At 37.4% G+C, this 16,447-nt stretch overlaps 1 protein-coding gene across 1 annotated transcript; it reads right to left on the reverse strand.

Annotated features, from left to right (window-relative positions):
- Positions 1-11,320: 11,320 nt before the first annotated feature.
- LOC140304105 (adenosine receptor A1-like) lies at positions 11,321-12,433 on the reverse strand. Its single transcript, XM_072383102.1, has 2 exons — positions 12,111-12,433; positions 11,321-11,972 (listed from the first exon to the last, which is right to left on the reverse strand). Exons 1-2 carry the CDS (start codon positions 12,431-12,433, stop codon positions 11,321-11,323), a joined length of 975 nt encoding a protein of 324 aa, XP_072239203.1.
- Positions 12,434-16,447: the final 4,014 nt, after the last annotated feature.

The raw sequence follows: 16,447 nt of genomic DNA on the forward strand, positions 1-16,447 counted from the left end.
GAGGGTGACGGGAGAGACTGCAAAAAGCCAAAGCTCCCTTCAGAAACTCCATTTTTTTTCTTTTTTTTTCTTAAGTAGGCAGTGCTCTTTTGAAAAACTGTGCCAATGGAGGCTGGCCCAAATCCTTGCAGCTGAAAGTTTTACAAGCTCAGTGTCCGCGAACAGGAAGAGAAAGACACACAGTAAGATTTGCAGTGGGAACTTGCAGCTCCTCTCCTCATCGCTCCTCTTCTTCGAGCTGGCTGAGATGTCAACAAAATGATCTATGGTTGCTTTCTTTGTCAATTCAAAAAAACAATTCTTCAATAATGACAGAAGAGATTTCCTGGAACGAGGAATGCCTTGGAATAGAAAGGATTTAAAGTACATGTAAAAAAAATAAATAAATAATTGCCCTAAAAAACAAGGAATCATGACGTCATACAGGAAGCTGTCTAAAATATTGCCTGAAGAAAGACACTGATGTTTGTCTGTGACGTTCTTTTTAAGAAATCATCGGATTACTTGAATAATTTTCATGTCTTTGGGATGATCCACATGAAAAATGATTTTTGGATTTGCTTCTTCTGAGAGATCGGCCGTGACTGTTGTCCTTATTTTTGCTTCAGAGCTTTGTGACACAGTTTTTTACTTAAGGATGTATTGCAGTAAACATCCTGCACTTTTTTGCCTGTTGTGTTGACAGTAAGCAGTGGTTTCCACTCACAGCTAACATCAAATTAAATCAGTACCTCAGGGGTGATCATTCTCGACTCTGCTGTGCAACAAATCTGAATAAAAACACAGGCAGGTGCAGAACAACTAAAGACATCCAGAGTGACAATCAAAAATGGGAACTGTGAGGCATGTAGTACCTGGGAATGATGCCAACTGCTGACAAAAGGCTTTACTACACAGCTCTGAGAGAAGCCTTTAACTCATTTGCTCTGAAATGCCTCAGGAATATCTGGCTCTAGATTATTTGGCCAGCTATAGATAAATCTGTCAACCTTTTTGGCTTTGTTACCAGACAGCATGTAAGTAATCTTTTATGACTTCTTTACTCAAGCTCATCTCTCCGTCTCTTTCTCTGCTCGCAGCCACTAATCCTTCAGTCAAGTGAGATGTCTTTTTGATGGTATAAAATCGACAGCTCACAGTGCTGCTCCCGTTTTTGAGTTTAGGAGGTTAATTTTAACTCGAAGTCCAACTCCATATGGATTAGATATATATTTAGCGGGAGCATGAAAGCAAAATTAAGTGACTTTGTGATTTCTTTCCCTGCCTCCCTTTCTCCGTGCTGTGTATGCCTCTTGGCAGCTGGGCAAAAGTGGGCAGGGAGAGAAGAGGGCATGGCCCAAAAACTGCTCTCAAGCCCCAGCCCCTGTTCGAGTGGGGTTGGTTGCTGGTACACTACTCGGCCTTTCCCTCTTCTTGCAGGCAAAAGGGAGACATGTGGAAATGCGTTCTTGTCTCTTTTCTAACCCGCCTTTTTCTTTCTTTCTTTTTTTTTTTCCATTGCCACCACAGCCTTTGTGTCCGTGAGTGAAAGCCTGAACTTGACAAAAAAAAACCTCAGGTATTTCTAATTTTTTTTATAATTCTACTTCTGTTTGGGCCTTGATATTCTTCTTTGTACTGAAATCTCCATTTATTTGAGTCTGTTGCACTTTTACTCTCCTTTTTCTGTCACCTTCCACACTGAACACATGTCTGCTTTGTTTGCACCAAACACAGTGTCGCAATCTCCATCAGTTCTGTCTGATTTTGTTTGAATGAGAAAAATTGGATATTGTTTAAATAATAATGTGCTGTGTTTACATGATCATTGTTTCTTTAGTGAAAAGTCTTTTAAGTTTGTGTTTTATATATAAAAAAGCTTCAAGTAACTTGTAATTTTAAGAATGTTGTTACTCATTCTGAACGTACAAGATCGCAACTTACATCAAGTCACTATCTTAAGATACTGTAGCTCCAGAAAAAAATCTAAAATACACCCCATCAAAAGTAACGATTACCTCTAAGTTTAAAAAGGAAATTCTCAATACTAAAAGGTATTTAGGCCATTTCTTAAGCATTAGGTTTCTATGTTGTTACATAGGTGCCGAAATCTGGAACCACGGGATCAAATATACTCCAGCCATACTGTGGAAAAGCGTTCGCTTATCTAATTAACCACAAACAAAAAAAAAACTTTTCACAAAATGTGTGGGGGAGGGTTTACGTCATACATTCAAACTGTTTCATATTTTAAAGTATTGTTGAATGCTGCCTTTTGCTGAGACCTGCTCAGAAACCAGTACAAACCAGATCCCTCCGCTGAAAGCACTGTTCTACACAAGGAGACTTGTGCTGTAAAATTACAGGCTCTTGGTTTTAGATCGAGTCAAATTGGTTTGTGTGATTAATCTATAAAGCACCAAAGCAACAAAAACATACTATTCAAATTTGCTAAATCTCCTAGAAAGACAGATTTTTCCTTGATAGATTACATTCTTTTTGTCTACGAAATAGCTGTGAAAACATTTAAACTTGTGTTCCTTGCTGTACAGTTGTGTCTACATGGAGTGTAATCTCTTTGTTTGTGTTTTTATGTACGATATCAACATATTGTTGAATACTGTACTGCACAGACCGGGTGAATGAAGAAAAAAAGTGGGCGGGAGCAGGGAGGATGGGCACACAGAGAAACTTATTTCCTCCTCCCCTCCAGTTCTCCTCAGATGAACTTGCTATGCGGCTTGATGACATGTTGTTTGGAAAGTCATATCCTTCGCTATTTGTGTTACTCTCCTCCCCATACTCTGTGGTGGCCGGGATCAAAGTTTCTTTTTACTTGTTGCTTTCATCAGGTCAGACTGCACACACTTAATCAACTCTTCCTGTTGGCAAAACTGTTTTAGGGACTATAAACAGCACTTGATCAAACTCTTTCGAGTGCAGCCGTTTTACAAAGACGAATGCTTGAAACCATTAAGGAAAAGCTGTGAGACATCTCTTTAGAATGGTCCAAATGGGACACCAGTGTCTTAGTGGCAGGTTTTCCATAAATAGGCCGATGCACATTTAACAGTGGTTTACAAAACCAACTTTCAAACACTGCCCTGTGATCATCAAAGCTTTCCCTCACTGCAATTATTTCAAGCAGCTAACTCAGCAGCAAAATCATTAAAACATACTTGTGAAGACTTTTTTTTCTCTTAAGAATGTGTAAATACAGAAATCTATCTGTGATACAACACTGAATAGTGAGAGCAGCAGATCTGGCAAACATTAAAAATAAATATAAACCGCAAATGATAGTCTTTTAGCCTCATTGCTGTAATAAAACACTATGAACTAAACACACCCACATGGGACACTTTGGATTACTCGACATGGCATGAAAATATTTCAGAAGTACTGGTTGTCACCACCAGCTTTTGCAGTTGTGTAATGATATTTTTGTAAAGCCTATAATTGATATTGTGTATCTTAGGGGTTTAGCATAAATAGAGCACCATATAAAACAACCACAGTTAAAAGATTGCTTTATGCCGGAAGGTGTTGTTCTTCGGCTTCATTATACTTGAAGAAGAATAATAACATGATAGTTTTTTTTATATAATCGTATTTCATAGCCATAGATATCACCATGCTGAATGTAGAAAACATATTTTCATTAAGGCTGGGAAGTTTTCTAAAGTGCAACGAGATCGTAAATCGGTAATTTGTTAATTTGCTTAAATCTTTATTCAACAGTACAAGTACAAAGGAGTACAAAGTGTCTTAACTGACCAACTTTGATGCATTTACACAATACAGGAGAATTTAAAATTCAATGTCAGTAGCACCCTCAAAAAAAGCTGAGATGAAGGCTTGGTTACCATTGTGTTACATCACCAATTATTTTGATTACACTGTTTAATTGTTTGTTTAAAACAATTAGCATGTTCAACTGAACATGCTAATTGTTTTGGAGTTTTGATGGAGGAATCTTTGTTTATTCTAGTTGAATGCAAGATTTCAACTCGTCAACAGTCTGTGATTGTGATTGTGGGTGTGCGATTCTCCTCCTCATGCTGCTCCATACATATTGTAAAGGAGACAGATTGGACCGCAGGCAGGCCAGTGAAACACACACTGTGTATATGAAGGCACGCTGTTGTAAATTGTGCAGAATGAGGTCTGGCATGGACCTGCTGAAATTACCACGAACCACCCAGGAAAAGAAATTGCCTTCATAGTTGACAATGTCTCTCTAAAATTCCTTTAACACTTATGCAAGTCACCCATCCTTCCCATACTCTCACAGAGTAGGGACAGGATTTGAGAACCATTTTGAAAATTTTCTAAATAATTCTGAATTCCACAACAATGACCTCATCAATTCCTTGATAAATCAATGTGATACATGTGCAACAACATTGACTTAATAAAGGAGTCATGGCAGAGTCAGAAGCGGTCCAAAGCATGGCTAAATTTCATGAAGAAGGGCGATAACAGGGTAGCTGTAAGTGTATGAACACCAGCAACATGTTTAAATGTCTCTCTATGATGCACTGAATTCCCTTCCAGTAGTGTCATGTATTTCATGCTATATGTACTTGCAGCACAAATGCTACTGCTGCTGTTTACTAACCAAAGGTTGAACAGATAATCCATAACCCATGTAACATCGTTACAGCGTTATAATATAAGCAACAGTACTCACATTTTTCTTTGACTAAGAAAGTCAAAATGAAAACAATTTTCCCTAATGTCCTCCATCTTAGATGGTGACAGGAAGACAGTTGCTACATCCAACATTAGTTCTCAGGCTGCTGACAGCTCAGCCAAACCCCTCTGTGCTTGCTGCACAGGGAGGGAAAGTAATGAGTGAGAAACGGGTGAAGCGTCACTATGCTGTCATAAGATTTGTTTTAAAAGACTTCCATTATTTCTCAACAGCTGAACACCGACATTTCTACAAGGTTATGTGACACAATCTTTTATAGTCTGGAATAAAAATAAGTTTATCTAAAAAGTAGTTTTCTGAGATGGGGGCCGAAAATAATTTGTCATTGTCAATTATCAAGATACATGTTGATATACTATTCTAGTCGGTTTATGATTCCATTCTGTATAGAACTGACAAAGACAATAGACCTAGAAGGTATTGTGTTTGAGATTAGAAATAGTCAGTTATGCTGATGCTGAAAACCTGTGTAGTGTATATGTTTCTTCATAGAAAATTGGGCCAATCATTAGTAAGGGAACTAATAAAAAACTGGATCAATAAGCAGCATTCATATTGGCATTGGTTATCATAAAATGAACTTCCATCTCTATCAGAGATGGTGGTTTTAGCACCTTTTGCTGATAACTGCTTGGATGGTCTTTTTCATCTTTAGCACCACGTCTGTTCTTCATAAAAGCAGCTGAAACATTTGACCACAGAACACATGTCTACTCTCTTTCTGTCTATCTGAGATGAGCTAAGAGACAAACAACTTGACAGTATTTCCATGCAAAGTTTATATACAGCTTTCTTCTTGCATAATACACTTTCAAGTTCCATTTCTGGATACAGAGGTGGATTGTACTATATTATGATTGTTTTCCAAAGTAGTTCTGAGCCCATGTGCCTATATCGATCACATGGTTTCTGAGTAAGTATTGCCTGAGGGATGGAGGTCAAATGCATCCAACCTATACACACTGAGATTTCTCCTGACTTCCTGAATCTATTCAAAATATTTTCACTGTTGAAAGTTGAAAGTCATTTGACATTTTGCATGGAGAAATATATCTTTTTTTCTGACTGAGTTTGACAAAAAGTGGTGATCCTCAACCCATCCTCGGAAAGACTAAGCTTTTGGTGGATGCTTCTGATATACCTAATCCTGACACCCTCACCTGTCACTGATTAATCTACTGATTGCAGAATCTTTTGCACCTAATCTAAACAGTATTTGAAAACCACCGCCAGTCTATTTAAAACTGCAATCAGGACACAATTTGGAATAAATGGTAATGTAGTTTACAGTCTTGGGTCTTTTGTGTATGAACTTTTTGGACATTAATGTTTAGTTTTACTGCATCTGCTATGAAAAAATATTATAATTAAAAAATTTTGAGAGGTTAAAAAAGCAGTCTTACCAAAATGCTAACCTCAGTAAAACATATAATTGGAATGAAAAAGATAATATACAACGATCAAAAGCAAGACAGCTGTGTGATAATACTTTCGGTAATAACAATTTTTGCTTGCATTTTAGGAGACAACATCTAAAGTTCAATGTTTTCACTGAGACATAAAAGGATAATGTAGTTTGAAGTAGAAATACAAAAAAAAAAGCAAACCGAAAGTAGGAAACAAAACACACAGAACCTAATGCTGAAGAACTGGGTTTGTGGGCCATTGTGTGGTATAACTGTGTGTTCACATCTATAATTGGAAACTCCAAAAAGTAAAAAAAAAGGAAAAGAATTACTGAAATTGACACACTTATTTTAGAGATGAAACACCTGGCTTTCAATGATTGTAGAAGCACTGTCACGATCAGTTAATGCTTAAAACGCACAATCCTCATTAGTTTAAGGTTTCTGCAACTTTACAAATTGAGAATTCATAAACATTGTGCACTAACTTTAAAGACAGTGGGTTCCAGCACATAGACTGGATAATAAAGGTCTTCTTTAATGCTTTACTGTCCTTCATTCAGACATTAAGACTTTGACTGTTACTGACCACCAGATGGTAAGAAACATGTGTGACCTAGGTTTATTAAACAGGGTCAGGATGAATCACATGATGAGACTAAGACCTCAGGCTCCCATAAAACATATGGAAAAAGTCAGCTTATAGTACAATGGAGCTTTCTCAACATGTGTTAACACCTAGCTTACATAGCACAAACACTGCACAGAGCATCTGGCAGCAAGCTACGCCACCACATCTTACCATGTGGCATCATACCCTTTTTCTGACAAGGCACCCTCTCATTGCCTGGCTGCCAACATTCACCTCCCCCTCAAAGATGGTTTCTACCATGCTACATCCACGACATCATCCACTTTCTGCCATTGAGATTTAGCTTGACAGACAGACAATGCCCATTTCTTGGGACCAAATACACGAAGGAGCTGCAAAAGAGAACCAGTATCAGTCTTTCCCTCCGTGTTCCACCGATTGTCATGGACCAGCACCAATTTGTATTGGGTATTTTTTATGCCTTTATTTAATAAATACTCAGTTGTTTGGCTTCTGAGCATTTAAAGGAACAGATATTTTAAATAAGTTTGATATGTAGTGCTGTATGATGAGCCAAAAACTGCATCAGGATTATGCTGATGATTCTGAGTCTTGTTGTAGTTCTTGCCAGCCTTACCCTCACCCCCTTATATGACTCTTCAGGATGGTGAATTATTGCTTTCTTCCTGCATAGTTTTGATATAGACTATGAGAACAAGAAGAAACACTTAAGTCAGACTGGCCACTTGAATGAAACAATGTGATCACTTAACTTATAGACTGATTATTCTGGAGGACAGAAATAACAACCACACACCACATGATGCAATGAGGCATCACATGCTGATTGGTTAGACCAGATATTATAAGAGGATTTCCCAACTGAAGCAGTGACTTTTGCGTCATTATGCTTCTGTCTATTTTATGGTGTATGTTGTATCATGCTATCACTTTAGAATCTAGATGAAGAAGCCTGTGTCAGGTTGACCACACAGTATCTCTTAAAAATGTGTTTGTAATCCACCACTTTTCTGGTGTGAAAATTAAGCAATTCCTGCTTTCACTCCATTCCCTCTGCTTTACCAAGCCAGTTAGAGGAAATTTGATACCATTTTGCACCTAATTAATTGAACATCTTAGTTAAGGCCTCTCACTGTCTGATGCCCTAATGCCTTTTTATTCTGCCCCAATGAGTATGCCCCGCCACCACAGCCACACAGGATGCCAAAGCATTTCAGTCACTGCCAGCATTAATTGGGCCAAAGAGGAATTCAGAATGTTAATGAACAGCACAGCTGCCTTTCAGTGAACATAATTCACATGCTAATTTATGCAAAGCATCGCAGCCATTGCATAAGTTGACCATCGCTGTCTACCATAACAGTGTCTAGGCGCAGTCAGCTCTGTCAAAGCATGGCTACGTCTAGACTTGATCAGCTCTACCCAGCTTGTGTCCCAGACTCTAGCTGGCACAGCAAACAGACTCCTTTTCAATGGACTTGAAGTGGCTGTTACACTGAGCAAAAAGGGCAACTTTCAGACATCTGATACTCTATTAAAACAAGAAAAAGCTAAAAGGGACAGAAGTTTTGGAACATGTTTCAGAATCAGACAGTCAAGATTCTGAAATAAGTTACAAACAAGCAGTCCCTTTGACTTGCTTGAACAGTTGCTTTAGTGTGACATAATTTCAGGAAAAAAAAGAAGGAGACAAACTTATTGGCAGGTATTGGAAGGAGGAAGTTTCACAGGTTGCACCACAGATGTTAGGTGTGGGAGCCAAAAAACTCCCTAAAATGGCTGAGGTACTGCCATTTTCTGTTTTTCCTCTTTTGATTCACATTTCTTTCTGGCTGGAGAAATAGCAGGGACTAAACTGAGGAAATGTTTGATTTTACCTTGCATGGTTGCAGAAATTGCTACACTTTCTGCAGCAACAGAGCTTTATTTTGTTTTTGATATGCAGGTTGTTGAAAAAGTCATTACTTCTGTTAAGCTGGTTTATGTATGTCATTATTGTATTTATATGCCATTATTCATTCTAATCAAACGTAATTCCTGATATCGCTGTCATTAAACTTTATTCTATGACAGTGTTTATGTGGTTTAATCGTATGTGTGCATATCCTTTTATTTTTCAGCTGTTTACAACAAGAGAAAAAAATACCAGTGTTCAGTAGTATCAACAAGAAATTACTTGCATATAACTGCACATCAAAAGATATGTTATGGTGTCTATGTGGTCAAGCTGAATGCTGGAAGTAATTCATTCTTTATTTGTCTCACAGTTCAACTGACAAGTTTTCATTGTGACTTGGAAAGCTTTCTGTCCTTAAGGCTGAGGTAGTAGATTGAATAGTTGTGGGGTTCATGTCCTCCTTTAGCGATAACTATACAATCTACTGTCTTTCCTAAGGAAACAGGATGATCTGCTGACAATAAACCCTTCATGTCCCTCTGACACTCATTGGATAAAGGAAGCAGAGAATAAGTACATTAACAAAATAACTATCTAACATCTTTGAACTGGCAAGTGGACACACAACAGAGTCCTTTCTTCTTCACAATATGCAATGGAGACTGTGTACTCTCACAACAGTTTCTAAAGCTGCTTTAAATGATTTTCATCTGTACCTGAAGTTGAGCCTAGCAAGGTGAGGTAGTAAGTTGTATAGTTTGTGGGATGGAGTAAATCCTACTCAGGTGATAACTATACAGTCTATTACCTTCCTTGAGAGGTACAATGAGTGCTTGGAATGACGCTTACTTGACGACCAAGAGAAGTCGGAGCCACTCTGATGCCGCCATGTGGTCCAAGACTGAAATTACACTGCAAATTTTTCACACTTTGAAACCTCTATTGTGTACATCTGAAACTCTGAAAAGTAATGTCCAAGCAATTGTAAAGAATGAGAAATCTAAACAAGATGTAATTCTCTATTGTATAACTAAGTATTTTGAATCAATTTTTGATGTAATTAAATGCAAATAACAGAAAATGGATATTTGAAAAAGACCATGTATACAAAATTCAACATACATAGGCAACAAAAAAAGATGTTTTCTACCTTGTTAGTCATTTATCTGACTTCAACAACCTGTTAAAACGTGTTTTTGTAAATGTGGTGTTTTTTTTATACCCTCAGTGGGATTAGAAGCCTGATAATTGATTAGTTAACAGTCCCATCAAAGAGATGATATCTCAAGTCTTGCATATATATAGAAATAGGAAATGATGCCTCTGTTGTAAGTTTTTGAAAGTAGCACTTCATCAAATCCACTTTCACTACATTCTGCATTAAGAGTGAAGGGAAATGCTTTAATGTAAATAGAATAAGTTGTCTTTAATATAAATTGACAAAATAACAATGCCTTGTAAAAATGCACAACTTTCTAAAGCAAGTATGTTTACAGTGCACAGTGGAAAACAAAGCTGCACATAAACTTTAAGTATGACTAAATGAGAAATGTGCGTAAGTGTTTAAATGTTACACTGATATGAAACAAAATTATCTTCTGCAAATTTGTCAGTGGTTACAGCTGAAAAGTCGACAGCTAAAGGGGTATTAACAATATGTTAGTAATGTTATTATTAGTTTCCTTTATTATGAATTCATGTGCTTCTCCTTACATAGTGTAGATACACCGTGTAGAGTTGGTGTGAGAGTTTATGTCATTTTTGTGGTGACAGATCTGTTTGATCAAACTTGTACTGTGTTTGTGTGATACAAATAAATACTGAAAATGAAGCGGTTGTCTATCTTTCTCTTCTCACCAGCAATGATTAATACAAATATCCACCAAAACAGCCTTCTTTCGCATATCTGTCTTGTGATCGAAGGAGACGAAATAAATTATAATAAGTTAAGGATATTTGTTAAAAATGGCTTTCGAATCAAGGAACATAAATGGCACCAAAGAGAGACTGCCAGCCAAGTCTGGAATACAGAGTTGTTATTAACACAGTCCAACACATCAACAATCATGAAAATGATGGCTTGGGTTTAACGCATTGAGAAGAAGTACAGGAATGGGTTTGAAATCTTCATTACATGCTACTTTCTGTAAATTAACTTGGTAAATGTTTGTTGAAGCACAGGTTGACTTATCTCTTTTGTCATCTGTGTGGCTGTATTTTGTGGTGCTTTTACACTGCTGTCACTTACATGTGGGGGAAAAACTAAAAGATCAGTCCAATACAACAACAGATATAACTACAGATAATAAATATACTGGTTCTTTACTATCTGATTAGATCTGAAACAATAAAAACATAGGTGGTTTAAAATTGGAATTCTTTACAGGATAGTGAATATAGTTTCCAAGACAACGTGCACTTTCTGTTAAAAACACGAAGGACTGGAATTTGAACTGAAAATGTGATATGAAACTTGGCGTAAAAACTAAAGCTTTTACATTTAAGTGGAAGTTGCTCTTTTTCCTCATACACAGGAAGCATAAACACACAGATCAGATCGGTTCTCTTGCTTGATTTGTCCACTCATTCTATACAAAGAAATATCATCTGCATCAATAAAGAGACTGCTTGTCTAAAGAGCTTCAAACAGGTTTACATAATTTAAAGAAAAGAAAAAAAGTCAATCTCTGATTGTTCTGAAGAAACAATCAATGGTTATCATTGATCACGCTGTTACTGCTGGGATTGTTGTCCATCATCTGGCTTGTCTGAGATCCCTGATTTTCTGCTGGACATGAAATAGTCTCCTTCCAAATCTTCAGATATGCAGTCTTGATTTTTTGTATTTTGAACGCATACACAACAGGGTTTACTGCAGAGTTGGCATGAGAAAGCACAATGCCAATGTAGAAAGCTATCACTGGTACAGCCCCCAGCCCATTAAAGAAAACAATACAGTTCATTATGTGAAGAGGGAGCCATGACAGAGCAAACAGGGCCAAGATCAGAAACAGAGATGCTGCCAGCTGTTTCTCTTTCCTCAGGTATTTTAGTGACGGTTTTTGGGCACCGTTGCCTGGTTTTTGTCGAAGGCTTCTTTGAATGTTACTGAAGACACAGCCATACAGAACTGTCATCACCAACAGAGGTGTCAAGATACACAGGAAAAAATTGAAGTAAACCAGATAGGACATGGGGATCACATCCACAAACTGGCAGAGAATTGTAGTGTTGTTAGACTGAGGCAGGTTTTCGTGTTTGTACCATCCAAGCATGGGCGCAAAACTCAGTGGTATTGCAAGAAGCCAACATGCAGCTACCGCCAGACAAGAGTGTCTCTGTGTTACAGTCCTTTTGTACCTATTAAAAGGAATACTGGTTATTGGTAAAATTAAATAAAACATTTTGGCAGTGCAAGCTTTTTCAAAAGACTGATATAGAATGTAAAACAATGCCAAGTCTGACATCTACACAATTAACAGTCCAGATAAGTCTCACCTGATAGGGATATACACCCGAAGGTAACGGTCCACAGCAATAGCCAGCAAACACAAGACTGAAACAAGCGTCAACAGGATGACCACACAGCTGATGAAGAGACAAGTGTGGAATGAAGTGTTCACTCGCCCGTCCACCACCACAGCCAACGGTATGGCCACACATCCAACCATGAAGTCAGCCACAGACAGGGAGACTATGAGGCAGTAGGTGGGCTGATGGATGCACTTACTTGTCCACAGTGCCAAAATAACCAACATGTTACCCAGACAGCAGCTAGCTGCAATGAGCAGTTCCACCACCGTGTAAATTAGTACAGCCATGATGTGTCTTCACCAGCTCATGAATGCTGAGTGTCTGGCTCTTCGTGTGCTGTGCCACTTATCACTCATCTCACTCTTGTGAAATCTTTAAGGAAGTTCTCAACCTCTCCTTCCTCTTCACCCCCCCCCCTCAAAGCTGTGGTTGTCAATCCATTTAGATAAATAATGTATTTGTTTGATTCCGATTGGGGGCAACTTTTTAATACTTTGCCAAGACAGCCTACTTCGTATTCTTTTAGGAGGTAATAAGATCTGATTTATCAACAAAAAAGTGGACTTTTTTATTCATTAATACTAAAAATACCTAGCAGCCCTCACATATTGCTTTATGCAATGATACTTAAGGAACTGTTGACAGATGATCATTTAGACATGATTGTAATGTAAGCATTATAAAACTTATTTGTAAACAACAAGAATATTACTCTACACATCTAAATTTCAACATGTTCAGTCAACTTAAAGCTGACAAGACTGGTGCTGTGGGGAGGTGGTCTATCGTGTTCCACTGTCTTAAACTATACTCTTTAAGCTTTGGTTGCTTGCGCGACTAAGGTAACTATGACTGTGGTAGCATTAATTCCATGTGATGAGCTTAAAGCAGGAATGATAAATAGATCTTTAAAAAGGAATATTGTTGAGGAATTAGCTGCATACAGGAACACTCAGATACCAGACACGAAGCTAATTCTTCAAAACTATAACATGGCATAGAGTTTGTTTTCTAATCATCGAAAAATACTTCATCAGTAATAGCCACAGCTCTCAGTCTACTCCTTATCTATTAGTATGATACTCATGTGGTTTCCTGCCTTTCACAAGCATTTAATCTGCAAATGATGGATGTTTATTAGATGGTTATTATACCTACTGTATATTTTTCTTTGGATATTTGTTTTATTTAATTGATGAAGGTTGAGTAGATGTGTAACCTTAACATCATCCTGTAACAACCTCAACATAATTTAGAAATCTATCATTTTATTCAAGGAGCAAAAAAAAAAAGCATTGGCCTCCTGAAAGAGGAATATAATTCGCTTGTAGATTGACATACCCAATGCCCATCCATCCATGTTCTATACCCATCTCTATAATCCAATTCAGGATAACAGGGGGTGGTGGAGCCTATCCCAACAGCCATTGGGCAAGAGTATACACCCTGCATGGACCACCAGCCCATCGCAGGGCCCATACATAACATAAACATAGTTTAACAAACATTTAGTGTATATATAGACAAAAAAAATTATGCTAGCCTTTGTACTGTTTTACTTCACACACACACAAGCAACAGGTTTTACAGAACTTTGCCAAACCATAAGCTGTACCACCTTCAACTTTTTCGCCTGGCATTCCTCTGCCCAACCACTTCTTATTGGAAAGCTGTCACATCAGAAAAAGGAACACAAAAAAGAAAATGGTTTAAAAATGGTTTACTCCTAGACAGAGAGTCACAAATCTTTAACAAAAGGCAGCATCCTTGTCACTGCAGAGTCAGTCTCTTAGACTGTTCCATTTGGATGGAATGATACACCAAACCCAGCCATCTGCTTATACACTGTATCTACCAAAAGTGAAACTGAAGTGTGTTGCAGAAAACCCTAAAAAAAACAAAAAAAAAAACTGTTGCTTGATTAAGAGAAATTAAGATAAACAATGATAAGAGAACATGTGTGATATGTAAAGTTGGCTGTTTGCTTTCTTTCTTTTTTGACAAAGTAAATGAATGAAAATAACAGAGAGATTAAGCAAACCACTAAAAACATCCTCTGGCTGGTGCCAAGAGGAATTTACTTCAACAGCACTCTTCAGTGCTGCGTGGGAAATTGGTCTGTACATTTAATATTCTGTTCAACCCTGTTCTATTTTTGATTGCTTTCCATTCAGCTTATTCATTTTAGCACTCATGTCCTTTTGGAAAACTGCTGAGGGTCACAGATTAAACAGGACAGCAGAGCAGCATATCATTATGAAATTAATTCAACATTAAAATGGGATGTTAAGTGAGGATGTTGAGAATAATTTTGTTAATTGGAACAGGTAATACAGGCTTCACTGTCATGTAATCCCTGTTGCCCATGTGCAAGCGGATCCATGCAAGACCATAATGAGATTCAGTAAATCTGTTTATAGATAATTATGTTGTGTGGCACAACCAAAAGGAGAAGAAATAACCATAGAATAAGTTGTTATAGACAGTGTTGTACTTAAATATTGCCTTTACTCAAGTGTTTGTGTTTGGTTTTCAATTTTTAAAAAAATATTCCAGAACAGGTCCGTCTGGGTCAGTGATTGCAATAACTATTACTTTTGTCATATTGTTTTATTTGTAGAGTCTGTGACAGGTTGGGATACAGATATTTTTTTAAAGGTACTTTAAGATCTTCCATTATTGTGGATGTTTCAGAAATGTTTCACAAGTATAATGGGTTTTTCTTCTTTGTGCATTATCAGTTTACATAATTGTATTTGCACTACACAATATCTATTTAACAAACTAAACTTTTACTAAAAATTCTACAAGTTACATCACTGTTCATAAGAAAACCACACTGCCTCACTGGAAGAATTGTACATTACTGGACTGATTGAAGAAGGGAACTATAACAAAGATAATGGCTAAACAAACTAAATGGTGTTTGATGCATACAGCAGTACTGTATTATTATTTTTTCTCCCTTGAGCTTCACAGTTGCTGCATCTCCAGAAGTGATAAGTCATGTAGCTTCCTACAGTGACATCAGAGAGCTAATAAAATTCTGATTCACTGTCTGCTCATGAATGCTTTAATGCATTAACCAAAGCCTGAGATCATAGGCAATGTCCCAAAACAAGACCCAGAGTCATCGCTTTTTTGAAAGTTAAGTGATCCAGCCGAATATGTTCGCAGGCAGACATCCAGTCTACTTCCTTAAACAGCTAAAGACAATCTCAGTGATTGCTTGCTCTGTGAGACTTGCTGCCAAAGTCTTTTCATTCTTGGATGGATCATTTGATTAAAATTTTTATGTCTGATTGAATTTGCATCTACTTTCTTACTGCAATCCTAGTTCTAGAAATTAGTTATAGCAATAAAGACTAAAAGATGAAATGGGGGAAATACATCAAAGAAATCAAATACTTGTAACATGAAAATATTTATTTTAAAAAATATCTTTAATTTTCATCAAATCATTACAAAAGATTAGAAACACTTAAAGCAACACTCGAGAACTTTATGAACCTTGAAATGATGTGCTTCTGACTCGTTTTGAAGTACACTGACGTATGTTATGCACATTGTCAGACCTGAAACTGCCCTGACCTGAAACAGGAAGATGTCAGTCTTACTGTATCGATCAACTCCAATATGACTTAGCCGAAAAGCTTAATTCTGCTGTAATCACATGATTAAAATCTGTATAAAATTGATTTGTAAATCTAACACATTGATCCCTTCCTGCTCATGATGCTACCAGCTTATCACAAGGTGATAAAGATTCTCAGTCAACCAGGTCATGGTAATCATAAGAGCTTGAATAAGGGAAGTAACCAAGAAGACTTCCAAGACTAAATCAAGTTGCCTGTCTTCAAGCTCTTATGATTACTAGCCTATCAGTTCAGGAGTTAAACACAACATGACATAGCCATGAAACATACACTTTTGTATTCATGCTGATGGACACAAATTATGGAAATTTTCATGCCACTCAGCCAGTACGACTTTAAAAGTGTTACATTTTCATAGTCTGTGTGGTTCATGAGTCGCACATATTTGTGTGTTTAACATTGGGAATGGGACTTTGCAATCAAGAGAAAAGATATTTTCATGCAGTAAGCAAGTTATGTTTTCCTAAACTTAACCAATTAGTCCTTAAAGCCTTAACCCCTCCCATGGTGGACTTTCTGTCTACTAAATATGACGCAACAGACGGTTTGTAACCGTTTAACAAAATGCGGTGACAGTTTTTTCCTCCGTGCAGTTACTCTGTACCCACTAGCCTAACACCCTAACACAGCCTCACACACTCACAC

Source organism: Leuresthes tenuis, unplaced genomic scaffold (genome assembly GCF_036924035.1).
Source record: "Leuresthes tenuis unplaced genomic scaffold, fLeuTen1.0.hap1 SCAF_3, whole genome shotgun sequence".
NCBI classification, from domain to species: Eukaryota; Metazoa; Chordata; class Actinopteri; order Atheriniformes; family Atherinopsidae; genus Leuresthes; species Leuresthes tenuis.

Excerpts from the sequence above, each read along its gene's own strand:
- LOC140304105 (XM_072383102.1), bottom strand. The coding sequence starts at position 12,433 with ATGGCTGTACTAATTTACACGGTGGTGGAACTGCTCATTGCAGCTAGC. Across the intron at positions 11,973-12,110 it reads CGGGTGTATATCCCTATCAG|GTACAAAAGGACTGTAACAC; the intron begins GTGAGACTTATC and ends TCCTTTTAATAG.